The sequence below is a fragment of the Macaca thibetana genome, chromosome 2, assembly GCF_024542745.1.
Source record: "Macaca thibetana thibetana isolate TM-01 chromosome 2, ASM2454274v1, whole genome shotgun sequence".
NCBI lineage: Eukaryota > Metazoa > Chordata > Mammalia > Primates > Cercopithecidae > Macaca > Macaca thibetana.
Genome location: NC_065579.1, coordinates 34,191,136 through 34,218,929, shown reverse-complemented (window position 1 = coordinate 34,218,929; position 27,794 = coordinate 34,191,136). Strand labels below are relative to the sequence as shown.

Genomic DNA, 27,794 nt, shown 5'->3' with positions numbered 1-27,794 from the left:
AAGAAAGGGGTAATGTTGAACATAAAATAGTATTAAAGAACTTATGGTGGTTTCAGGAATGCCCTCACCCTTGCCTGAGCAATGGCCTTCTGATACTGGTATTTGGATAACCAGAACAATGAATTTCTTTTTTTAAGTATAACCTATCCTTTTACAGATCCCCTTGTTTACTTTATAATCGGAAAAACATCTCAGTCCCATTTTGTTTTCTTTTATGGAATTCTTTCAACTCCAAATTACAGTTTTGATCTTTTTGCTAACAGAATATAATACTCTTGTCTGGTGAGGCTGCATTTTGTTCACTAAGATAAGCTCTAGTCTAATGGGTAAGAATGTGGGTCCTGAGACCAGAATACCTGAGTTGCAGTCCTGATTCTGCCACTTACTAGTGTGTTCTTGGAGCACTGTGCCTCATCTGTAAAAGATACTCTATTCTGTAAAAGAAATAATTGTGACCTACCTCAAAGGGTTATTGTGTAGATTGCACAAGATGATAAATGTCAGGCACTTGAAACAATGTTGTGTGTCCACTATAAGCTACTATTGTCTTTATCATTATTATTGTTGTTGTTATTATTATTATTATAGAAAGATACTGGTAAGTGATCATCACTCCCCAAATCACTTTGAACAACGCAGTTGATCCTTGGGGCTTAGTCTTAGGCAAGTAATGATACAGGTGATGTAAAGTACGAGCTCATGCATCTAAGTGCTTAGAGTGCTAATAAGGCACAAAGAGTCTATAGATCCTTTTCTCATTATTATTGGCTCTGAATGACCAAATATAAGACAGTAGTTTTGTGAACTCTGAGTAAACTGGTGGGGGCAGGGGACTTTCAGGAATGGCTGGTGGGATTGTAAATTGGTACAAAACCATTTTGGAAAACACTTTAGCATTATGTGGCAAAATTAAGATGGGTAAGCCTTGTAGTTTAGCAATTCCGCTTCCAAGTATTACTAGAAAACTTGAGCAGCATCATCACACTTAATCCCAGCAAACTAGAAATAACCCAAGTCTCTGTCCACAGTAGAACAGGTAAACAAATCATGTTATTTTCACATAATGAAATGTTGTACAGCAATGAAAGTGAACAGAATAGAGCTACACACAGTATAGATGAACCTTACAAATAAGTGAAGTAAGACATGGAAGAGTACCTAAAATCTGATTCCATTTATATAAAGTTTAAAGCAGGCAAATCTAAATACATTATTAAGCAATACTTTCCAAAATAGTAATTACAATGAAAAGTAAATGGCTACCATAAATGTCAACAGTTATTTCTAGGGCAGTGCTTCTCAAACTTTAGTGAACCTCAGAATCACTTAGAGGTCTTATAAAACACAAAGATTCTGATTCAGTAGGTCTGGATTGAGGCCTGAGAATCTGCATCTGTATTAAAAGTTCCCAGGGGATCCTGACACTGCTTGGCTGGTGACCATATTTTCGAGTACTCCTGCTCTAGGGTAAAAAGATGAGGAGGTGACTGGGAAGAGACACACACGGGCTTTTGGGATTCTACTTTTGAGCTGGGTAGTGGTTGCATGTATATTTTGTTTAAACTCATTTTATTTTTTATTTTTTTGAGATGGAGTCTTGCTCTGTTGCCCAGGCTGGAGTGCAGTGGTGCAATCTTGGCTTACTGCAAGCTCCGCCTCCCAGCTTCTCGCCATTCTCCTGCTTTAGCCTCCCAAGTTGCTGGGACTACAGGCGCCCCCCCACCACGCCTGGCTAATTTTTTGTATTTTTAGTAGAGATGGGGTTTCACCGTGTTAGCCAGGATGGTCTTGATCTCCTGACCTCGTGATCTGCCTGCCTCGGCCTCCCAAAGTGTGTATTTAATCATTTTTTTAAAAAAATTTTATGTTTTTAAGATTGTGGTTGGTGTTAGAGGAAAGATGAGGTAAGTAACTGTAGGGAATTCCTGTTTGTCCTAAGGTCTCAATGTGGCTGGTTTGCAATGTTAAAATATGTATTGGCACATGCTTAGTTTTTTTATGTTTGTTTTTTTAGGTACAAGACTGCCATGTCCTAAAGTATACTTCAAAGGAAAACCATAATGGAAAAACGGCAGCCCTGTCTGTAGGAGGAAAAACTGTATCACGTTTTCGTGTAAGGATGTATTTTCATAGCTAGAATACTGCATTTTTCATCAGTTTCAAATCTGGATGAGTTTATGTTTTGAGATTGTTCCACAGCCACAAACTTGCATTTGTTTGTGAGGAAAGTTGTGTATTTGGGGGAGGCAGTCTGGTACAACCATTTTGCCCAGGAGTCTTGGAGACTCTTGAGTTTGTTCTAATATCTCCCCCTGTATCTGGAACAAGTACTTTTACCTCTGTAAGCTGTAGTGTTTGTATATCTGTACAATGGGAATAAAAATACTACTTACCTAATAGGTTTATCACATGGATTAAATTAGGTTTTTCAAATGTGCCTGGAATATAACAGACACTCAGTAGATTTTGTTATTTTGTTATTGTTTTATGTTTCATTTCACTTTCTTCCTATGGAAAGTTGTCTTAACACTTGACACCAGGAGCACGTGGAAATTAATTTTGTGTATTCTAGAAGGAGCTTTCAGTGTTTAGGAGAAAGCTATATAAGAACCCAAATCACATTTTTTTAATAAAACATTTTTTTTTTTAAGTAGAGTACTGAGTTTGTAGTTTGGAAAACTGCCTAGTGAGTATCTGTATTGAATAACTAAAACCAGAAAACCTTTCTCAAAATGGTGATGGCTTTCACTAAACATGTTTAGGTTTACTAGAACATATTACTTATCTCTAAGACAAACTTTTTTTCCATTGTAAATTGTTTATGAAATGAACAAGGCAGAAGTTAGGATACAACCTATAATCTCTGACTCTCAAAACTATCAGTTGTTTATTGTGTGCCTACTAACTACTCTATTTTCTTATCATAGTTAACTTTTATTGAACATTTATTACATGCCACATGCATAAGCATTACGCCTTTTTCATTTGTTACTTTATGTAAACTTTTCAGCCTCTGAGGCTAACGCAGTTAACTAACTCATTCAAAGTCACCCACTGGTAAGAGGTAGAGTGACAGACTCCAGAGCCTTATTTAAGTGTGTCTTGATATCTGCCCCCTGGGAGCGCATAAGCTAGTGAGGAAGTTACACAAATAAACCAGCCATCTCAGTACAATATTATAAATCCAAGGAGCACAGAACCAGAGACAGCCAATTCTGCCAGGGAAAATCCCAGGAGGTTTCACAAGGAGGAGAATAGAAAGGAAAATAGGTGTTAGAGGCATTCCAGAAAGAATGGCCTCTGCAGAAGCAGAGACAACATGGAAGAGCATGTGTTCTTGGGAAGAGAAGTGTAATGTGGCTGCATTTTAGTGTGCAGGCCAGGCCAGCGTGGGCAGGGTGGTGAAGCTGCAGCTATCAAGGTAGTGTGAGGTTTAGACTTCATCCTATGGACTTTGAGGTGCTTTCTGAATTCTTTAGGTAACTTGTTCAAATTGTTAAATTAATTATCTAAGATTTTAAAAATCTAGCAGGAGGAAAGACTTTAGGAGATTGTTTTAAGAGATCGGGGAGAGTTGATAACAGCCTTTAGAAGCAAGGCAGTTGCATTGAGATTGGAAGGGGCAGGAATTGGAAAGGACTGGGTGGGAGGACACAGGTAGGTCAGTGCTGATGACATACTCTGGGATAGGAACAAGGAAGAGGGAAGCTTTGGAGGAAAGAGATGTTTGAGATGTTCACAAAATCATAGTTCTATAAATGGTGAGAAATACTGATTAGTCAATAAGTGGTGGTGGATATCATTGAAATCTGTGATATGGTTTATTTTGTTTCGTGTTAGAGAAGTTAGCTATTTTTGAGTATTATGGTAGCATAGACCATTTATTTTTCTTTACAACTTTGTAATAATATCTCTCCTGCTATTTTTAACGATTTATTGACTAACAGACTCGGGCTTCAAATAACTCCATAGTAATTATAGCGTACAATGAGATATTTATGGGAACTTTTTTAAAAAATCAAGTGTTTGACTTTTTAAAAATGTATTAATATGTACCAGCCTTCATATGAGTAAATCTTTGGTTTGATAGATGCCACTGTTTTCTACTTGATTGTACTTCTGGGTTTTTGTAATGACTAGCGTCATCATCTTCATTTTCATTACCAGTTGTGTAGATTGATGACTTCATGGCCTTGATATTTGTAAATCAAGCATGCTAGGGTAATCCCTTCTGCCCCAGCAGGTCTGTGAAGATTGCTTCCCCTGAAATATGAGGTGGCGAGAGAATAAGTGATGTGGGATCAGAAGAGTTGAGTTCTAATCCTGATTTCTACCTTTAGGTCCCCCTTACTCGCCTTTTGAACATCTGTTTTCTTACCCATAAAAACAAGGAATAGTACTTGATGGTCTCTAAATTCTCTTCCAGTTCTGAAAGTCTCACATTGGTTCTCGGAATATTTTACTTCTCAAGAAAAAAAAAGTTTGGAGAAAAACAGTACATGGGAGCTCAATTTATTCTATTTTACTTAGTGATGAAGATGTGTTATAATCAAAATTTTATGAAAGTAATACTAATAGTATTACTGTAACAGTACTAATAATTAAAAATATTACAGAAATGATAGGTACTGCATTTCATAGTCGAGGCTGTTCACACATTTTTTTTCTCTTTAGCTTATTCCGATAGCTTTATTCTCTTCAGTGGTTACATAGCACAGCAGGGTGATTTGGATGTTATGTTCTAATGTTCTGGATTTTGACCCACTTAATTTACATAAACTTTGAAAACTTCACTTCTCTAGCATAGAAAGTACTGCAAAGGCCCTTCTTTCTTCAAGATACAAAATTTCTTCAAGATACAAAATTTCTAAGTCCAGATGACATTTATTACAATATCAAGATAAAAGCTTTGTCTATAAACTGACCTTTCTTCAAAATGAAATGTGGAAATGAAGTTTTAGAATTATTTGTAAATACAGCATTTTTGTTTGAAAACAAAGATTTTTGAAACTAAATGTATACAGACTTCATATTATAGCTCTCAAGAAAAATTGCAAATAGATTGATTTTAGAGGATTTTTTAAAAAACGAAGACCTATGAATATAAAATTTCATATATCTAAACATTTGGAAATTAATTAAATCACTTTTATTTATAATAGTGTTAGAACTGTTTTCTTTTCATCTGTAAAGAATTTATGCCTCCCAGAAATTAGACTATGTTGCCTTTTTATTTTGTACCTTATTATAAATAAAAACTGATGCGGTACATAGTGTTTTTGAATGAGGAAGTTAAATGGCCTTCAACATTGATTAAATCAATTCATTTTAGGAGGAGAGGTATTTTCATTGTGGGAAGGATAATTGCAGAGAACTTTGAAGTGGGGGAAAAGAATGCAACCTCATAGATGGGATTATCCAAGTGTGACAATACTGTCAGTCTTTTAAATTGCCTTTTGAAATCATTTACTTATTTAGAAATTTGAAAAAAAAAAGTCTTTCACACTGCTTCTGGTTTTAAGTCTACTTCAGCATTTGGTTTTCCTCCTGACTGAGACCTAATTTTATAATATTTTGATTTTTTATTTTAAAATAAAAAAGTGTTTATTAGTGAAATTGGATGATAATCAAGAAGTATGTTTTACCTTAGTTCTATTTATGGTTTAGTCTACAAAGTTACTTAGGTTGAGATGTTTATATTGTCTGTTTTGTATTACTAAAATAGTAAAGGATTTTCCTCAGAAACTTCCAGATATGCTTAAAAAGCTGACATTAACAAAATAATATGCCTTTAAAATCATGTGGAATATGTGAATGTCAAAAATAAACTTGATTCTAAAATTTAATTAATCTGAATTTTATACATCAGGAAAATAATTTCAGGGAACCATACTGTTAAATGAAAATTTTGTGTTTGTACTTGTTGCAGAAGTGAGTATGATTGAAGATGAAAAGCAGGGTACTTGATAATAGTGGTGTTGGTTGTTAGTGTTAATTTCAGCATGTAGGAAATAAAATAATAGAGAATGATTGGAATGAATTTGTGGTATCACTCTTGTGGAGGAAAGGATAGCTTCTTGAGAGAACTCTATAAGGTATAAAACAGTCTTCAGTGGACATCAAAGTAGAGCTTCTCAGCATTTGTTGTATGGCTCTACTGGAGAGCCCCAGGGAGATTCCTAGTAAGTTGTAGACTGATCCAAAAATTAAACTTCTGTGCTTACAAGCCAGTGCCACCCAATTTCATGTCAACTATAGGCAACTGAGTAAGTTATAAAGGGGTACTAACGGTTTACATTTTAAACTGAACAGGTAACTAAAGTTTGCTGAGTATTCATATATTCTACAAACAAGTCTGACTATGCAGGCACTTCATTGGAATTTCGGGGAAGGATGCTTTGTTATTATCAGTGTCATCTTGAGTTGATTAGGGTTTTTCAGTTGCTGCTATTCTTGTTTTTTAAATTATAAGTTACTATTGGTTTGGTTTTATAGTAGTTTCTTGCTGATTTGTTCATCCTCAGAGCAAGTCATGATGTATCTTTTAGGCCTGTACTTTTACAGTAACTAGAACTGAAGATTGAGGCCACAAACACAGTAACGTTGTGTTCCAAGAACTGATGCAGCAGAAGAGTAGAAAAGTGGGAGGAGTTAGGCAAACTTTATACCCAGATGGATGCCTGTCATTTATCTTCTGTTTCTTTTCATTGTTCATTTAGCCCACTTCTTTATTGTCTAACCTGCCACTGTGCTTAGCTGTAAAGTTAGAGACACAGATGAATAAAAACGGCGTTTACCATCCCGGTGCTCACAGGTCAGCATGCTGACCAACATTTGAGTAGATAAGTGTTTGGTGATATGGACAATAATTGAGATATATTCCAGTGTCTAGTGTTGGTATAGACAAAGGAGCAATGTGCTCTGGTAAGGCTGCTCAGAGAGGGATCTGGATAGGAAATATAACTGAATTTAGTACTGGAGACATGTACTTATATTTCCCAGTGTGAAGAGTGCCTCTTCGCCAGAATAAAACCAACACGGATACATCTACCTGCTGTTCCCTCTTCCTCAGCTTTGAAGCTTTAGAGATGCAGGGTAGGGAGGAGATCACAGCTGAAGAGAGTGGTGCAGACAGATACAGGTAAGCATACATAGAGTACAATAGCCATTGGGGGCCTGCAGGGTCTTCATTTATGGTTGGAAAGTTGAGGGAGAGGGAACAGCAGGAAAATAGATGTACTATGTTGTATATTGTAATGAAAGAGGCCCTCTTCACATCAGGAAATAAAAAGTGGCATAACTTTTTTGTAAGTCCTATAGCAATCTATATCGAGTCTTAAGAATTAAGGTGGGGGGGAAGACCCAGGAGTTACAAGAAAATAAGATGTCTATAGGTTTTGTTTTTAATGACACTGGTTGTAGTGATGTTTACAATAGCAGGACAGAAGGCAGGAGTGGAGAGCAGACAGCAGGATCTACCAGGAGCTGGGGATATAGCAGCAACTAAAGCAAGTCTCTGCTTTCAGGAAGCTTACATTTGGGTAGGTTTGGGGGTGAAATGGGGAGGTCCTTACATAGAACAGGGATCCCCAATCCCCGGACTGTGGACTGCTCTGTGGCCTGTTAGGAACTGGACTGCACAGCAGGAGGTGAACGGCAGGAGAGTGAGCATTAGTTACCACCTGAGCTCTACCTCCTGTCAGTCAGATCAGTGGCAGCATTAGATTCTTACGGAGCACAAACCCTCTTGTGAGCTGTGCATGTGAGGGATCTAGGTTGCATGCTCCTTATGAGACTCCAATGCCTGATAATCTGAGGTGGAACAGTTTTCATTCTGAAACCGTCCCTCCTGCTGCCTCCACTGATCTGTGGAAAAATGGTCTTCCGTGAAACCAGTCCCTGGTACCGAAAAGGTTAGGTACTGCTATCATAGAAGACATAGAAACAGTAAAAAATGTGTATCATAACACATGGAGATAAATGCTTTGAAGGATAATACTAAAAATGTAAAGGATTTTTCTCGGAAGCTTCGTGGTATGCTTAAATAACTGGTATTAATAAAAATAATATACTTTAATAAAATAAAAGTAGGCTGAGGGGTTGATAAGTGACAAAAAATGGTGCTATTTCAGATTGAGTAATTAGACAAGGTAAGTTGATATTCTTATGGCTACCTGAATAAGTAAGGGAGCCAGTCATGCAAAAATATGGCAGAAAAGCATTCTAGACAGAGGCAATAGGATGTGCAAAGGTCTTGAGGCCAGTGTGTAATGTGTTCTTGGGCCAATAAGGGAGTGCATTTTTTTCTGAAGCAGGCTGAGTCAGGAGGAGAGTAAAAGATGAGGTCAGATTGTGTAGAACCTTTTAAACTATGGTAAGGACTTAGGACTGGATTCTGCAAGAAGTAGAAGCCACTGTAGATATATGATATGGCTTGAGTTTTAAAATGATAATGCCAGCCTGTGAATTGAGAACAGACTAGAGAGTCAGGAGTGTGGAATGTTGGAGACCAGTTAGGAGGCTATTGAAATAATCCAGGCAGAAGACAGTGGATGAGGTTGACCTTGGGATGGGGTGGAAAGTGGTTGGTGTGGGCTGTATTTTTAAATAGTCTGGAGGAATTGCTGATGAATGGGACGTGAAATGTGAAGAAGAAAAGAATCAAGGGTGACTATAAGATTTTTGGCCTAAACAGCAGCATTGTGGGAGTTACCTTTTTAATTGAGATTTGGACGAAGGCCAGGGAAGGGCAGGCTTGGTTAAGGGAGTTCAGTTTTAGACACGTTAAGCTTAAGTTTCTATATCACATTGAAGTGGAGATAATGGCTTGGCAGGAATTTATAGTTCAGAGTAGAATTTGGAATTGAAGTTAGAAATGTGCAGTCATTCACATATATGAGAATCGAGGGAGTAGTAACTGGAAGCCAAGAGAAAGTCTTTTGTGGAGAGAGTGGTCACCTGTGTTAAGCATTGCTGGTAGATTCAGTAAAATGAGTATCAACCAGTGTGGTTGACTGTATGGAGATCCTTGGTGAATGATAAGCACTTTCCATTGAGTTCTAGGGGCTGAAAGCGCCTGATTAAACTGGGTTCACAGAATGGGAGGAGAGAAAGTAGACTTGGCAAGTCTTTCCAGGAGCTTTGCTGTAAGGGGGAACAGAAAAATTAGCTAAAGAATATGTGGTCAAGAAAAAGTTGGTTTTAATATGTGAATTTTTGTGACATGTTATATATAGTGATAGGAAGTTCCAGTAGAAAGGGGAGAAAAATGAAGATTTCTTAGAAGAGAGTGGGGACAGTCTCAGGAGGGAACCATTGAATAGGTACGAAGGGGTGGGAATTGTTGCTTTTAATAAAAATATGGACAGCTTATCTATCAGCATGATTTCCAGCCCCAATTTGACATAGAAATCATGTGAGGTGCTTGAAAATGAGCAATGCCTAGACCCCACACTAGACAGTGAAGTTATAATCTCTAAGCAGAGGGCCCTTGCCATTGGCATTTTCTAGAAGCTCTCCATGTGCATCTCATGGGTAACCTAGAGTGGGGTGGGAGGATACTACTGTTAATATACAAGTACTGGTATAGACAATTTGATTTGGTAAGAGCATGGAGAAGTTCTCTTAATTCTTTTATTTGATCAGCTCAAAGGGAGGAAGAGGAAACAGTGGTGAGGATTTTAGAAAAGGATGTGACTTAGTTTCCTTATAGAGTGTGAAAATGATTTAACCAGAGATGTTTAGGTATCTGTAGATATAACCTGGCCACATTTGAGATTCTGAAGTTGGTGGTCATAACATTTAAATGTAACATACCGTGTTTTCTTCCAGTTCCGAATAAGTGCAGAATAGGCAGAGAGTTGATTTTTTGGGGTTTGGGTTCTTAATTCAGTCAGTCTCTGGTCAGAATTTAAAAATGAGCACAACTCTTTATTTTCCTGCAGAACAGAGGTCTTTCCCAGTGTACTATATGTGAACACTGTGTACATGGTTGGAATCTAAGTAGTAAGATTATTCACAGAGATGTGATAAAATATAGCTATAAATCTCACCTCCCTTAAATAAGGGGAATTGGGTGCCCTTTGTTCATTAAGGAATAAAGTATGCTTTGATTTATTTTCTGGGGTGCTAATAACTCGATTTAGATCTCTATGCATTCAATTCCACTTTGAGTATTCAATGTATTACTTGTATGTGCTGTTTTTCCTCTAGAAAGCTACACCCGTATTGGAATTTTACCGAGAACTTGGATTGCCGCCAAAACAGACAGTTAAAATCTTTAATATAACAGATAATGCTGCAATTAAACCAGGTAATTTGAGGTCGGGGAGAGGAGGGAGGTAAAAATACCCAAATATGCAATTTGTTTAATGTCAGCCCTTTCAATAAAGCTGCATCTAAAATGCAAAGTCTCACTTACTTTTAAATACAAAACTGTATCTGATTTAATCACTAGGAACAAACAAGCCTTTTTTTTTTTTTTTTTTTTTAAGTGGAAAAACCTGTAGAGAACTCTTTGCTTTCTGTGAGAGAGGAACACTTTTGTTTTTAATATAGAGAGAGTTTAACATTTGAAAAAGCCACCTCAAAGAAATACGGTAACTTTTAAAATTCAAAGATCATTGGTCATAGGCTGGCATTCATGAAAAATAGCCAGGCTCTTGCTTAGATAGAAGAACTGGAGAAAATATAACAATGGAAGGGACTGACCATAGCACCTCAATGTAAAGATTCTTACTTAAAAATTCCAAGATATTTTTCCTAATCCATGAAATGTCAAAGAGTAAAGATTTGGCATATGATTATATTGGCTCATATGGTTAGCAAAATATAACATTTTGATGTCTGAACTTCAGAAAAGCTCCCTGATCTCTGAACTTGAGTTCTGACAAGAGGACAGTAGAATGCTGTTTTAGGATTTGGTATTTAATATCTGAACTAAACTGCTTTAAGTAAAATACAGTTGCAGTAGGCTTTTATTCGTGTGACATGGTCAGCCTTGATATAAGGTAGAATTAAAAGTATTCTTTGAAGTTAAAATTTTGCAATTTTAAGGCAAGGTAAATGGAATTAAATATAAAAATTAGTAGAGGTACTTGGGTCATTGTGTATTAGAATGGTTTATAATGGAACTACTTTAAATATAAAGGGATAGTTCTAAAATATTTGTTGTATAGACAGTTCTGAAGCACTTTTTAATATTCTCTTTGGTATTAACACATCTAACTTTCTTAAACTCTATGATAAAGATAAAAGTAAGCCCACATTAACTTTTGCTGTAGCTCAAATCATATAAAATTGTTTTTTGGCATCCAAAATGGTCAAAAATCAGCAGTTCAACCTCATAAAAGGTCACTTTTAATTTCTTTTTAAAAAATTAATACTATTTTGATTGACATAATTATGTACATTTATGGGATGCAGTGTGATTTTTGATAATATGTAGACAGTGTGGAATGATTAAATCTCTATTTTCTTCATTCAACGTTTTTCTCTGCCTATATACATCCAGGTTGGGTTGTAACTTAAAGGAGGTCCCCCCCGAAATCCTACAGCACTTTGCTGCTTGTATTAAATAAACTATAACTATAATCAACTTTCAGTCACATTCTCTACTACAGTGGTTTCTGCCATTTAAAAAAGTGTATCTTACTTGATGATGTTAATGTTTATTCTTTACCAAGGTAATAAATGTCTTGCTGTCAGGGGCCGTGTCTTACATTCTTGAATTTCTAGCTGCACGTATTTGTAAGTGCCCTGTAAATGTTTGCTAATTAATTGCCAAATAGTTCTCGTCAATGTTAGTTTCAAGTTTATGTAAACAATATTATGAAGGGCTTTGATTCATCACAAAATTTAAAAACTTTTAAAATAACGTTTCCAAAGTACATTTAAAGTAAGACTTTATTTACATACAACTGGTTTTGTAAACGTTTCTATATAAAATTAAGAGTATCTATAAAGGCAGTTTTTTGCTATTCTAAATATCTAAGCATGAACTAGAGAACTGTGTTTTATTGGTACAATGAGGAGTTCACCCAAAATCTGATATGTAGAGGCTTTGTATAGATGTCATACATACCCACCATATGAGGGACTTGGGTTCAAGTAATTGTTTTCCTGTTTGTCCAGTGGGTACAAGATATTTAATGAAGCCCCAACAATTTTTAGTTATTCTTTTTGTTTTCCCAATGTGAAAACAAGAAATATATCTTAATTTAATATACAGTTATTCACTAAAACAACCAAGAATCATCAAATTTATGTGTTTGACAGCAAGAACACTGTGTTGTCATGGGAATCACTCATTTCAAACAGCACCACTTTTGGTCTCTGTGAAGTCAGTCAAAAGACATGTTTGTTGAATAATTTCGTTGTTTGGATGTTTCTAATTGCAGAAGAGAATCTTTTACCATTTTGAAATCAGATAGCTCAAAGCCTTCCTGGATATAGTTTATGTTGCATAAAGTTGTTTCTGTGCTGTCAAATTTCATATTGATTTTTCATTTTCTTTTCATAAAGGCACTCCTCTTTATGCTGCTCACTTTCGTCCAGGACAGTATGTGGATGTCACAGCCAAAACGTAGGTCCTTATAGCAAGTTCTCTTTTCCTTTTGTTTTCATCTATTAAAAGAGAGCAGAGTAAGTGAAAGAAGTGCAGTCTTTCAAGTCAGTGAATAAAGGATAAATATATTTTTCATTCTGAATTCAAATCTTTAATGCTACCTATGATATTGGTTTTTAAATTGTGCCAAATTAATTGTATGTAAACTGTTCATATCAGGTTATAGCTTTTTATTTATTTGTTTTTTTATTATACTTTAAGTTCTAGGGTACATGTGCACAACATGCAGTTTTGATACATAGGTATACATGTGCCATGTTAGTTTGCTGCACCCACCAACTCATCATTTACATTAGGTATTTCTCCTAATGCTATCTCTCCCCCAGTCCCCCACCCCTAACAGGGTGTGGTGTGTGATGTTCTCCGCCCTGTGTCCAAGTGTTCTCATTGTTCAGTTCCCACCTATGAGTGAGAACATGCAGTGTTTGGTTTTCTGTCCTTGTGATAGTTTGCTGAGAATGATGGTTTCCAGCTTCCATGTCCCTGCAAAGGACATGAACTCATCCTTTTTTATGGCTGCTGCATAGTATTCCATGGTGTGTATGTACCACATTTTCTTAATGCAGTCTATCATTGATGGAAATTTGGGTTGGTTGTACATCTTTGCTATTGTGAATAGTGCCGCAGTAAACATATGTGTGCATGTGTCTTTATAGCAGCATGATTTATAATCCTTTGGATATATATCCAGTAATGGGATTGCTGGGTCAAATGGTATTTCTAGTTCTAGATCCTTGAGGAATCACCACACTGTCTTCTACAATGGTTGAACTAGTTTACACTCCTACCAATAGTGTAAAAGTGTTCCTATTTCTCCACATCCTCTCCAGCACCTGTTGTTTCCTGACTTTTTAAGGATCACCATTCTAACTGGTGTGAGATGGTATCTCATTGTGGTTTTGATTTGCATTTCTCTGATGGCCAGTGATGATGAGCATTTTTTCATGTATCTGTTGGCTGCATAAATGTCTTCTTTTGAGAAGTGTCTGTTCATATCCTTTGCCCACTTTTTGATGGGGTTGTTTTTCTCTTGTACATTTGTCTGAGTTCTTTGTAGATTCTGGATATTAGCCCTTTGTCAGATGGGTAGATTGCAAAAATTTTCTCCTATTCTGTAGGTTGCGTGTTCACTCTGATGGTAGTTTCTTTTGCCATGCCAAAGCTCTTTAGTTTAATTAGATCCCATTTGTCTGTTTTGGCTTTTGTTGCCATTGCTTTTGGTGTTTTAGTCATGAAGTCCTTGCCCATGCCTGTGTTCTGAATGATATCGCCTAGGTTTTCTTCTAGGATTTTTATGGTTTTAGGTCCAACATTTAAGTCTTTAATCCCTCTTGAATTAATTTTTGTATAAAGTGTAAGGAAGGGATCCAGTTTCAGCTCTCTACATATGGCTAGCCAGTTTTCGCAGCACCATTTATTAAATAGGGAATCCTTTCCCCATTTCTTGTTTTTGTCAGGTTTGTCAAAGATCAGATGTTTGTTTCTTCAACATAAACGATAATTTCATTTCTTTTGATGCCTCAGTTTTCTCCTTTTTGTTGCATGATAATTCTGCAGGGATTATTCTGACTAGGAACCCTCTGAAAAATATGCCATTGTTTACAGGTGCTCTGGGATAGGTTTGTAATCACAGAGACTGAACCAGAGCACCTTTTATCAAAAGCAGCTGGACAAGAGCTAATATCACTTTCCTTCATACAGTTAAGATGCAGTCTTCCTAGTTTCAAATATAGGCCATTGCAAAAGCTGCTGGCTGCTTTAATAACCTTCATTTCGCTATTTAGAAATGCAATGTGGGATAGATTGGTAGCAAGGTGAGACTTCTTTTTAGAGAGATTGTAAACCTGTCCTCCTTTTTTTTCCTGCTTGCTGATTATCATGAACTTGTTCCTAGTTACAAGAACCCCTGAAATCGCTGGTTCCTTGGAAACTCTGTTTGCTTTCCTTTGGCAAGAACTCAAAATATTGGAGCTTTAAAAGCTTTGATTTGGTTACTTGGAGAAATATCTGTGTTGTAAATCAGACTATTTTGCTTGTTAATTTTTGAATTATTGCATATAAAATGCCACATAGTAATTTTGTTAATTTATACACAGTTAATGTTGTGTGAATTCCATTGTGTATTTTATACAATATATGGAATATTCTAAGAAACCATGCAAAGTCAGAGGCCTTTGTTAACATTTGCCTTGTGGCTGGACTTGTGACTAACTTGGATTAGAGCCTGGCTTTTCAAATGCCTATCTTCAGTAAATGCTTTCATCTCATATGCTTCTGTTTGGTTTCCTTGGCTGCTTTAAAGTGATTTTTAAAACTTTAGCTGCCTTCTTGTAAGCATAAAGTAAAAGAGGAAAACTTTTTTTTCTTTTTCATAAGATCATTTTCATAGAAAACAAGATTGTGTATAGCCATGCACCAGCTTCAGGATTAAATAGCTTATAAGAGTTGGGGGAATAACCAGCCCTGGAATTTAAAGTAGTCGACAGTCAGCTCTGGAGAAGTGAGGACCTCCATTTGAGAAGATCACCACTATTATATGGGCCACAGTACAAAAAGTTTAACTGTATTAACAGTGGGGCAGGATTTTCCTTGCATGTGTGTGTGCATACCTTCATGAGGTATTTATTACTTACATGAGAATGAATTGGACTTTATTTGACCTTTTGCTAAATGTTACCAGTAACTATAGCTCTTGTAGCTGACATGTTATTATTGCTGTAAGGTGCTTTTAATTTTAAATGCTTGTAAATTTATAGGATTCGTTGTCCTTCTCATCTGAAACTGTTTTGAATTTCCTTTGAGTGCAGCGTTGTATTCCCAGCTGCATACAGCCCTAGTTGCCGTTGCCTTTTCTGTCTTCTCTCTGCCACTGACTTCCCTTTGTTATATGTGTGTACATGTACACATGCATGTGCATGCATTTGCTTAACTTTTTTTTTCCTTTTAAACTCCTCTATCTTCTTTCCTTAATGCATTTTGGAACTTTTGGGCACTATCTTCTGGATATTAATCCTCTTACAAGTGTGAACACTAGGGGAAAATACGTGCAGTGCCATGGTTAAGGGAGTGATGAAAGGACATGGATTTATAGGCTGGAGCACTGGTTCTGATCCTTGAGTGGGCTTTATAATCTCCTGGAGGTTTAGTTGAGCACAGATTGATGGACCCTACCCACGGAGCTTCTGATTCTGTCGATCTGGGGTTAATACCTGAGAATTTGCATTTCTACCAAGTGTCCAGGTGATATAGATGCTGCTGGTCCAGGAACACACATTGAGAACCACTGGACTGGAAAATAGAAGCTCATCAGTTAACCCACTTTTCCTCCTCACTCTTCTACCTAGCACAGAATTCAGAATGCCTTTCTTTCCTTAATTCTGCTTGAATTATAACATATAAACATCTGTTTAAAAGCAAGCTAGTTTAATGTAATTAAAATAACATTGCCAATGAAAGTGGGCCTGTTACATTTTAGTTAGCATAAAACTGAAAACTAGTCTGTTTAGTAATTAGCTTCATTATCTTTTCATTAGAAAAGAGAAAAATCTCAATCCCTGATTTTTTAATGTTTATCATGTTGTAATAATTATATTTTAATTACTAATCTTCACTTATATTTTTAGTACTAGATTTCAATGTTTTTCACCTTATACCTTCAACTTTAATTGCTGAGTTAAATGTACTTTAGAAATAACGAAAAAATTTTTTTAAAGGAACAATATCTACATTTCAAGAAAATAGTGTTAGTAGAATCTGTCTACCTCAGGAATGAAATTGTCTGCAGACAGTTTTCTAAAAAGTGGCCAGTAACCAACAGTAAAGCTTCTTGAAGATATACTTACAATTTTTAAGTGTTCCTTTTAAAATAAAATTGCATTAGGAAACTTGCTTACTTGAAAGATACATTGTGTTTACCTATACTGATGTTGGTTATAATTCTCTAGATAAACAGGTAAATTTACCAGTGTCACGTTAGGGTGTGAGGTGAATATATAATTTACCAGAATTCATTTTAATTTTTACTTTTTTTTTTATTATTATACTTTAAGTTCTAGGGTACATGTACATAACATGTAGGTTTGTTACATATGTATACTTGTGCCATGTTGGCGTGCTGCACCCATCAACTCGTCAGCACCCATCAACTCGTCATTTACATCAGGTATAACTCCTAATGCAATCCCTCCCCCTTCCCGCTCCCCGTGATAGACCCCAGTGTATGATGTTCCCCTTCCCGAGTCCAAGTGATCTCATTGTTCAGTTCCCACCTATGAGTGAGAACATGCGGTGTTTGGTTTTCTGTTCTTGCGATAGTTTGCTGAGAATGATGGTTTCCAGCTGCATCCATGTCCCTACAAAGGACACAAATTCATCCTTTTTTATGGCTGCATAGTATTCCATGGTGTATATGTGCCACATTTTCTTAATCCAGTCTGTCACTGGTGGACATTTGGGTTGATTCCAAGTCTTTGCTATTGTGAATAGTGCCGCAATAAACATATGTGTGCATGTGTCTTTATAGCAGCATGATTTATAATCCTTTGGGTATCTACCCAGTAATGGGATGGCTGGGTCATATGGTATTTCTAGTTCTAGATCCTTGAGGAATCGCCATACTGTTTTCCATAATGGTTGAACTAGTTTACAATCTCACCAACACCAGAAGTAGTTCTTCATCAAAAGGATGGTAGAAGACAAATTTATTTAGATTGTATGAGGAAGATTTTTACATCTAATAAGTAGAACTCCCTAGCAGAACATTTTTACATAGTTTTATTATACTATCAATAGATAATGAAGCCCAGTCTTTGAAATATGGCAGTTTATGTAATTCATTCCAAATAAAATCTTTAAAAGAGCATGTATCATGATGTCTTTTCTCCCTGCCCCTACCCTGGGTACATTTTTAAAGTTTATGTTCTTGTTCTATGCTAGCAATTATATTCCATTGTAACTTTTAATAGATGATGGTTTAGAGTCTAACATTTTCCCATTCTTTCAGTCTCAGTTTTGAAGAGGGAACAACTATAGATAATGCATAGATAGTGAGTAAGCTGAGGTATGACTGTTAATTGTACCCTCAGCATAGGATGTTTAGCCCATTTTTTTTCTGTTGAATTCTAGTGGTGCTTATTATAACTTGTAAAAAAAAAAAAAGGAGAAATGAGAGAAGAATGAAACAAAGAACAAATAAAAAGAAAACTAAAGATGCATTCTGCTGTGTTTAGGGAGCAGTGTTAGTATCTGCCTGAAATGACTTGAAGGACAGAGATGGTAGTGATGCAGTCATAATAGCATGGAGAGAACTTCCTGCTAGGTGTCTTGTTGATCTTTGAATTCATGACAGTGCATACCTGAAGTAATTTTTCTTCTGGTTATCTGTAATTTATTTACTTACTTAAAATTTGAAGTCAGAAGACTTCAGGTACTTAAAATACCTTTTTCTTTCTGAAAGGATAATTTAAAAATCTTGTCTACAAGTCTGGGCTGATTAAAACAACTCATATTTTCAGGAATAATCTTACTACTTTAAAGTTGTCATTGCCCTTTTAAATTCTCATTACCTTCAGCTCTCAAAACAGAAAAATAACTACTTGATAATGTTATCATTAGTAATAAATTTTGGTTTTTTGGTTTTTTTTTTTCTTGAGACGGAGTCTTGCTCTGTTGCCCAGGCTGGAGTGCAGTGGCGTGATCTCGGCTCACTGCAAGCTCCGCCTCCCGGGTTCACGCCATTCTCCTGCCTCAGCCTCCCGAGGAGCTGGGACTACAGGCGCCCGCCACCATGCCTGGCTAATTTTTTGTATTTTTAGTAGAGACGGAGTTTCACCGTTTTAGCCAGGATGGTCTCAATCTCCTGACCTTGTGATCCGCTTGCCTCAGCCTCCCAAAGTGCTGGGATTACAGGTGTGAGCCATCGCACCTGGCCAGTAATAAAAATTAAGGGGAGTGGGGTGGAGGAGATTAGGTATTGGAGCACCTTGGCACATTTACTGAGATTCAGTTACTTTGGATTCTTTCATTCAGATACCAAAATGTGTAAAGAAGTATGTTGCCTATCAAAGTCTTAAAAGTGTTTAAACTGTCAACATGGGTTCTTAAAAGAGTAAGGACTTTGTGGGCTCTATACCTAGCCCAGTACACTGTTGAGTGGAGTGTCTACACACTGTCAGAAACTCTGCCCACAAGCTCATTGTTCTAACTGATAGATGTTGGTTGTAAACTCTGGAAGGAGAAAGCAAGGTATGTGCTCCTTCGCGATACAATTGCTGTGCTGTCCTGTGTATTTTCAATTTTATTTCATTTTTAACAAGTAACTTTATGTACAAGTTATTCAAAGCAGTGTGTTTTTAATGTATCAGTGAAACAATTTTCAAGATGAGTGATTAAACTATAGAGAGAAATAATCTTTGTAAAAATTACTCCCTCTTAAATCAGTCAGAATGAATGTGTGGTTGGAGAGCGGTGTCTTGGGGTTTTATTTAGTTGTTTTGTTGGGTTAAAAATTTTATTAGTGGTCATCTATAATTGCCTCCCTATTTACAAAGCAGCACGTTTTTACTCAAGCTCAGCAAAATTAAGGCCTAATAAGAGGCAATCTAGGGTGGTGGCTAAAAGCATGGGCCTTTCAGTAGCTCTGTGACCTAGATAACTTTCTTAATCTCTTTGCTGCTTCATTTTTAACATAAGAATAATTGTAAATGTACTTCATACCCATATTACAAAGATTGAATGACAGTGCATAGAAAGCTCTTAGATCAAAGCCTGGCACATAATAAGTAAATGCTCAGAAGTATTAGCTACTATCACTATTATTAATGTTGCTGCTTTGTAATTTGTTTCAATTTTAAAAAGAAAGATCTGTGTTTTCCTGAATAGAAAATATCTTTCGAAATGAATAGAAAACATGACATTATTAGGAATTCAATTCTCGTGTTTTCTAATACATTAAGTTTTGCCTTACTTTATATTTTATGTAACGAAGTAGTAGCTTTACAAAACACTCTAGATAATTTTAAGATCACATACTATCTGTTGTATCTGGAATTTACAGAGTAATGAGGATGCCCTTGAAATGCCTTCATGCCTCTCTGATTTGCTGGAATATTTTAATATTTTTCTTCTAATCTGTTTCTTGAGAGGCACTATGACCTGGGTTGAAAGCGTGGCTAGATGCTTCCATTTACCAGCAATTTGATTTTGGGCAAGTGGCTTAACTTGTGGGGATTTTGTTATCTTTAACCTGAGGGTCTGAGGCTAAATGGTTTCTAAGGTTTCTTTCAATTCTAAAAATCTATTTCCAAAAAATAATTCCTCAGTTTTCGAAGTGGCGTAACTCACCCTTATCTGCACTAATGAAGAAATAATACACGACAGTAGATTCATAGCTCATGACAATATGGCTTTCTAATCTGTTGAAGAACATTATATGGCTGAAGACCTTCAGAAAATATATGTCCTTTCATGATATTGTAGAATTGTTTATTTGTGTTTTCTTTTATGAGAAGAACAAAGATGCCCAGGACAGCAAATGTGGTGTTCTGGGTTTATTTAGTGCAGTTGGGAAATTGAAGGAATCACTGCACATTTGGCTGTTTGTACTATTAAATGAGCTAGATTTGATGTCAGAAAAGCCATAAGCAGTGCACTCCTTGCACTCTTGTTGATAAAAATGTTCCCAGATATTGATGGGAGGTTTATGGTTTTTAGACAGAAATCATATACCTGCATTTCAGGTCATGCTGTCACAAATTTGTCCTCAAGAGTTACAGCTATACCGATACTCCATGCCACTTTCTAACTATATGTGAATGGAACACAAAGCAACTGGAACTGACTTGTGGGCTCAGCAGCTGTTGGTCACTAATCAAGTAGGTTTAGACAGCAACACTGAATTGGGTAGAAATTGACTCCCACACTTTACAGGGATCTTCAGTAAAGATGCTATGTGGAAATGGAAGTAAGTAGGAAACATCTGGGGAAGTTTGCTGAAATGAGGAGAAGCTATAGTAAAAGATTAAAATGTTTGTGCCATATTAGTTCATCATGAGTTAAAAGCTAATCCTGAGGGAGATTGTCAACTGGCTAATAAGCCTTTTATATACGTGTAATATATTTTGGCAAAAATTGTTCTTTTTTGTTTATTGGAATTTTTTGTTTGTTTTAAAACTAAGAACATTTGGATAGTTTGAATCTAAAGCATAATAAAGTAGTATAGCCTACCAGAATTTCTTTTGATGTTGATTTAGACATTTTGCTTTTATATTCAGTAATACTGTATCACAGTTAAAAGATTTCATCTTAATTCTGATCTGTTTTAGTGGTTCGTTTCAGCTCAGTCTTGATTTTAGCTAGAAACGCAGGTGAATCTCCATTTTCCTGTGAATCTCCATTTTACCATAACAGAGAAGCTGATTTTTAAACCAGTAATTTCTTCACCTTCCCACTCCCACTTCTGTTTATTAAATTTTAAAAATGTAGCCCGATTTTGGTGTATTCTTAAAGAAGTCAAGTGTCCTTTTTCCATTTGGTACACAGTTACTGGTGTTTTGAGTGATATATGTACAAGTCGCTTAAACATCTTACAGCATAAAGAGAGAAAGTTAATTTGGAGGGCATACTAGTAGACCTTGCCTGACTGTGCTCATGGCCAGGCAGGGGGGACAGTGTATGCAAGAATAATTTGGAGTTCCTGCCAGCTCTAACCAGCTTTATCAGTGGCTGGATAAATTGCAGGGCTCTAAACATTTCCCTGAAGAAAAAAAGAAAACAATTTGGAAATGGTTCTAATTGAAAAACCTCTGCTTAGAGTATGGATTTTGATTTTTAAAAAATAAAAATCAGATATTTTGGGCTGGGCATAGTGACTTACACCTGTAATCCCAGCACTTTGGGAAGCCAGAGTGGACAGATCACTCGAGGCCAGGAGTTTGAGACCAGCCTGACCAACATAGCGAAACTTCATCTCTACTAAAAAGACAAAAAATTGGCCGTGGTGGCAGGTGCTGCTTGGGAGGCTGAGGCATGAGAATTGCTTGAACCTGGGAGGCGGGGGTTGCAGTGAGCCAAGATCACACCACTGTACTCCATCCAGCCTGGTAAACAGAGTGAGAGTCTGTCTCAAAAAAAAAAAAAAAAAAAAAAAAAAACCGAATGTTTTACAGGTGCTGCAACTTGATAATAAATACTTGGTTGTTTTTTCATGACAATAGTGGAAAGATGGACAACATAGTACAAAGGGTATTTGAGGCAGAGGGAACAAAATGAACAAAGGCATGGAAGAGTGGCTTATTTAGGGACTTATGGAGTAATCTGCTATGACTAAGATTTTTCAGTGTTTGGAAGTCAGGTTGCATCCAGTTATAAAAAGCCTTATATATTCTAACCTAAAAATATTACTGGGGAACCATCTAAGTTTGTTTGCTTGTTTTTGTTTCTTAAAGCAGAGTACAAATTTATTTGATTAGATTACCACCTTGGGAATTTTGCTTTAGTGGCTGTGAAGGATAACTTGAAGAAAGAGGGATGTTTGGTTTGTTTTGGAAACACTGTAAGTGAATGGCTGAGGTACTTCCAATTGGATATGGTTGGTACATCTGTAGAATGGGATCGTAGCAGAATTCTTGCCAGAGTGCAAGGTTGTGGAGCTCCAGCTTATTACTAATAGCTTCAGGGGTCAACAAACTTTTTCTCAAAGAATGGGAAGTAAATATCTTAGGTTTGCAGACATTATGTTCTCTCTTGCATGTGAGAGAACTAACTTATTCTGCCATTGCAGCTCTAAATTAGAGATAGGCAATATGTAAATTAGTGTGCATGACTCTATCCCAGTAAAACTTTATTTATGAAAACATACAGCCAGCACAGGCCATTTTGCCAATCCCTCTTTTTAAACCTTAGTGAGAAGAGAATCAGAGGCAGCAAGAGGAAAGAAATTTCTCAAAGAATATTATGGAAGCAGGAAAATAGGGAGGAAATGACGACAATGGAAAGGGATGAGACGTTAAGGGGTAGAGGAAAACCCTGTGGAGAGATTCTATTTTAAAAGAGCCTATGGAAATCTAAACACTGATGTTAAGAAATTACTGAATTTTTTAGGTCATGATAATGGTATTGTGGTTTTGTTCTTTAAAAGTATTCTTATCTTTTAGAGATCTGTACTGAAATATTTGTGAATGAAATGATAGGGTATCTGGAGTTTGCCTCACAATAATCTATTGGAGTTGTCAGGAGAGAGAAACAGATGAAAAAAAAATGGGCCTTGAGTCAATAATTGTTTAACATTGGGTGATGGATACGTAGGGATTTATTGAGTTAATCTCTCTGCTCCTGAATATTCCTTAAAACTTCCAAAATAAAAAGCTGTTTTAGTAAAAGACTTGGATTAGGGATTTGGGGATTAACCTCAGAGTGAATTCCAAAGAGTAATTGGAGAGAAAGATGGATTGCAGAGAGTGGATGGTAGATGAGAGAAGGAGAAGCAGTTTGTGTTCCATTGAAGAGGAGGAGGGATATGAAGGGAAAAGAAGGTAGGAGAATCCAGTGGCTTCTCAAGGGAGAGACTCGGGATGGGAATTTTAGAGGAAGTTCTCAGAGGGCACAGAATGGATGGGTTTAAAAGCAGGTATATGGTCACTGTTTACCTTATGGACATTTCATTTTATCCCCGTAGACAAGTATATCTAGAATCATGCAAGGAAAGGCAGTTTCCCACAAAGTAAAGAAATACATGACCGATTTATATTAAAACCTGTGTGTCTGCTGGTAGACGTTTGGACATTTGTCACAGTATAGCAAGGGAATGCAATTTTCATAGTAAGAATCTCTAGAGATTTATAGAATTCAGTGGGAAACATTAAATTGTGCATTCCCTTCTGCAGGATTATTAGCCATACCTTTAAGCTTCTCCTCTTTTCTTCAAACCATCTTTTCAAACTAAAAGGCATGCCCATTATACAATAATCGGAAACTATAGGACATAAGAAAGGAGACTTAATCCCCTGTCTTCCCAGGACACAGCTATAGCCAGTAAAAATTTTACTCTGACGTCTCTAGACAGGGCGCTAGGGCTAAATAATACACAGTTTCTACCCTTCGTGCACTGAAAGTGTACTAAGGGGAAATGGACTGAGAAGCAAGGACAATAATGTTTCCTGGATTAAATGATACATCTGAATTTCTGTATTTTAGTGTAGATACTCTAAATAAAATACATCTTTTGTGTCTTCTTAATTTTCAAATATATCTCACTAAAATTGGGATCTCTATGTTCCTTCCACTTTAAGCTTTCCTTTATTTGATTTTTTTTCTGCTATCATTAATTAAAAACTACAGCAGAAAAGGGGTAAGGGATATAAAACATAAAGTATATTGTATATTATTTTTAGTAAAATGAAGATTTTATTTTGTATGACCTGTGAAAACCTTATATTTGAAATGTGTCTGGCTATGCTAAGGATAGATTAATTCATTTCTTGCTTTTGTTTTATTTTTGTTCTCAAGTTGAGTGACAACTGAGAGTAGTACAAATACCTGTACCTCCCATGGATCAACAGGTACACTCTGTTCTCCCTAATCTGAATCCAGCCAATAATTTGTCATGTTATTTGTGTTCTATTCTTTTGTTTAAAAGTTACTGAAGAGGTTCTCATTGTACACAGTATAACCACATGATGTATTCTAGAGCTAGATTGAAAAGCAGTTTGTAATTAGCCAACAGATAATTAGCACTTTCAGGATGCCACTTTTATCTTACAATTATTTACTCTTAAAATGAGCTAAATTATCTTCTGTAGTTCACCTGGCATGTGTTCTATTGGTGCATGCCTTCACACTCTCTTTTTAACTAAGAGATCATCAGTTTAAGAACACAAAAGTACCAGTAAACTTTCTACCAAGAATGGCTAATGTAACATGTTCATTTAGTGTTGCCAGTCTCTCTCTTCTTTTTTCTTTGAAGTGTTGTTTGCCAAATGATATGGTACGTTCAGATTACTCTTTAGGTATTTCCTTTTCACTTTTAAATTGCCAAGCACTGTACTTTTCAATTATATTCTAAAATTCAATGTTAAATGGAAACATTTGTTAAATTTCTGAAGCATAATTTCAGTTAAGTATTTGATTATTCTCTTCTTAGATGTTAATCAGTTTACATAACTAAATAGTGGGTTTTTATTTAATATGTGTTATGTTTTAGCTCTTTGATCAGATATACACATTATTTTGAGTTTTCACATAAAAAAATTATATACACACTGTTCACGGACTTAATGTGAAGAATGTGGTGTAAGCTACTTTTAAATTATTCTTACAAAAGTAACTTTTGACCTATGATTTGATAGTATTCACCTGTTAAGTTGTACATATAATGTATCATTTTTGTTTTTAAGTTTGAGGTCTCACTATGTTAGCCAGGCTGGCCTCCCCTGACCTCAAGCAGCCCTCTCACCTCAGCTTCCCAAAGTGCTGGGATTACAGGTGTGTACCACCGCACCCAGCCTTATCCTTATTTTTAGAGTGCATTTTTGATGTATCGAAAACAAACTGTATTATTCATGTAGGCTTTCTTCAATCCATTGCTCTCTGATAATTGCTTGTTCATAGCAAAGTCCTTGTGGAAATAAGTTTGTTTTTATAATCTTTTTCTCTTTGTCCTCTTTGTAAATGACCTGAACAGTACACTATATAATAATAGCTAACATTGGTGGAGTTAGGGAATACTCTGTTAAAAATATGTTGATGTTTTATCTAGTGAAAGGTGAAAAAAAAATCTTCATTTTAAGAGTATATAAAAATATGTCACATGCCTGGCATGGTGGCTCACACCTGTAATCCCAATACTTGGGGAGGCCCAGGTGGGAGGATCACTCAAGACTAGAAGTTCGAGACCAGCCTAAGCAACAAAGCAAGACCCCTCTATCTACCAAAAAAAATTAAAAATTAGTTGAGTGTGCTGGCATGCACCTGTAGTCTGTAGTCCTAGCCACTCACAAGGCTGAGACAGGAGGATTGCTTGAGCCCAGGAGTTTAAGACTGCAGTGAGTTATGACTGTACCACTGCACTCCAGCCTGGTTGGCAGAGTAAGACCCTGTCTCTTAAAAAAAAAAAAAAAAAAAAAAATTTAAAGTCTAGTACAGTCTTGCACTTTTTTTCTAGTCTTTTCATTGTGTCCTTTGTACTGATATATTCAAAGACAAATTTTATTTTTAATTGACACATTGCAGTTGTATTTATGGGGTACAAGTTGATGTTTTAATATGTGTGTATATTGTGTAATGATCAAATTAGGGTAGTTACAGTACCTGTTACTTCATGCATTTATCATTTTTTGTGGTGAGAACATTTAAAAACCTTCCTAGCTATTTTGTAATATATAATAATTTACTGTTAACCATAGATACCTAGTGTACCATAGAACACCAGAACTTAATCCTTCTATCTAATTGTAGCTTGGTACCTATTAACCAACCTTTCCCCATGCTCCTCATTCCCATCCTCATCCTCTCCCCAGTCTCTGGGTAATCACTGTTACACTCTCTATTTCTGATAGCAACATTTTTTAGAGTCCACATGTGAGTGAGATCAACATTATTTATCTTTCTGTGTCTGGTATATTTCACTTAATATAATGTCCTCCAGTTTCATTAACATTGTTGCCAATGACAAGATTTTATTTTTTTTGACAGAATCATATTCCATTGTGTATATGTGCCACATTTTCTTTATCCATTTGTCTGTTGTTGGACACTTAGATTGATTCTGTATCTTGGCTTTTGTGATTAGTGCTCAATAAATATAAGATATCTCTTCAACATGCTGATTTCATGTCCTTTGGATATCTACCCCATAGTGGGATTGCTCGATCATACGGTCTTCGTATTTTTAATGTTTTGAGGGATGCTTCCGTACTGTTTTCCATAGTCACTATACTAATTTATATCCCCACTAACTGTATGTGTTCTCTTGTCCACATTCTCACCAATGCTTCGTTTTCTTTTGTCTTTTTGACAGTAGCCATTCTAACTGGAATAAGATGGTATCTCATTGTGGTTTTGATTTGCATTTCCCTGATAATTAGTGGTTTTGAACATTTTTCATATACCTGTTGGCCATTTCTTTGTCTCCTTTTGAGAAATAAGATATTTTGCTCATTTTTTAATTGGGTTATTTGGGTTTTTTTAGTTGAGTTCCTTTGCAGTTATTTTAGTTGTTTTTGTTTTGTTTTGTTTTGTTTTGTTTTTGCAGTTCTTTTAGTATGTATTTTAGATATCTCTTGTCAGATGTAGTTTGCAGATGTTTTCTCCCATTCTGTAGGTTGTCTCTTTGTTTCTTTTGCTGTGCAAAAAACTTTTGAGTTTGATGTAATGTGTCTTTTCTTTTGCTGCCTGTGCTTTGAGGTCTCATTTAAAAATACTTGCCCAGCCCAGTATTGTGAAGCATTTCCCCTATATTTTCTTTTAGTAGTTTCATACTTTTTTTTTCATTACGTCTTTAATCTATTTTGAATTGATTTTTGCATATGGTGAGAGAGAGGGGTCTAACCTCATTACATATGGGTATTCAAGTTTTCCAGCACCATTTATAGAACAGACTGTCTTTCCCCAATGCGTGGTATTGCTACCTTTGTCAAAAATGAATTGACCATGATGTGTGAATTTATTTCTGGGTCGTCTGTTCTATTCCATTGTTCTGTGTGTCTGTTTTTATGCCAGTAGCATGCTCTTTGGGCTCCTATAGCTTTGTGTAGTATGTTTTGAAGTCAAGTAGTGTGATGTCTCCAGCTTTTTTATTCTTACTCAGGATTGCTTTGGCTATTCAGTGTCTTTTGTGGTTCCATATGAATTCTAGGATTATTTTTTCTATTTCCATGAAGAGTGTCATTGGTATTTTGATAGAGGTTGCATTAAATCTGTAGACCACTTCCTATAGTATGGCCATTTTAGCAATTCTTCCAGTTCATGAACAGGGGATATCTTTCCATTTACCCACATCCTCTGCAGTTTCTTTCATCATTATTTTATCATTTTCAGTGTAGAAATCTTTCACTTCCATTATTAAGTTTATTCCTGGTTATTTATTTTTTCATAGCTATTGGAAATGGAATTGTTTTCTTGATTTTTTTTTCAAATAGTTCACTATTAGTATATAGAAACACTACCAATTTTATAC

At 36.1% G+C, this 27,794-nt stretch overlaps 1 protein-coding gene and 1 non-coding gene across 2 annotated transcripts in view; both read left to right on the top strand.

Moving 5' to 3' along the window:
* The window catches only part of MRPL3 (mitochondrial ribosomal protein L3), a 57,569-nt gene that overhangs the window by 2,957 nt on the left and 26,818 nt on the right, over positions 1–27,794 (top strand). The window contains exons 4-6 of the mRNA XM_050777955.1: positions 2,015–2,113; positions 10,213–10,312; positions 12,523–12,583. Of these exons, the coding sequence (XP_050633912.1) occupies positions 2,015–2,113; positions 10,213–10,312; positions 12,523–12,583 (260 nt within the window). The remainder of the gene's footprint in view (positions 1–2,014; positions 2,114–10,212; positions 10,313–12,522; positions 12,584–27,794) is intronic.
* Positions 21,239–21,375, top strand: LOC126949520 (small nucleolar RNA SNORA58). The gene has a single exon (XR_007723799.1). It is a non-coding gene; the product is annotated as a small nucleolar RNA SNORA58 (small nucleolar RNA).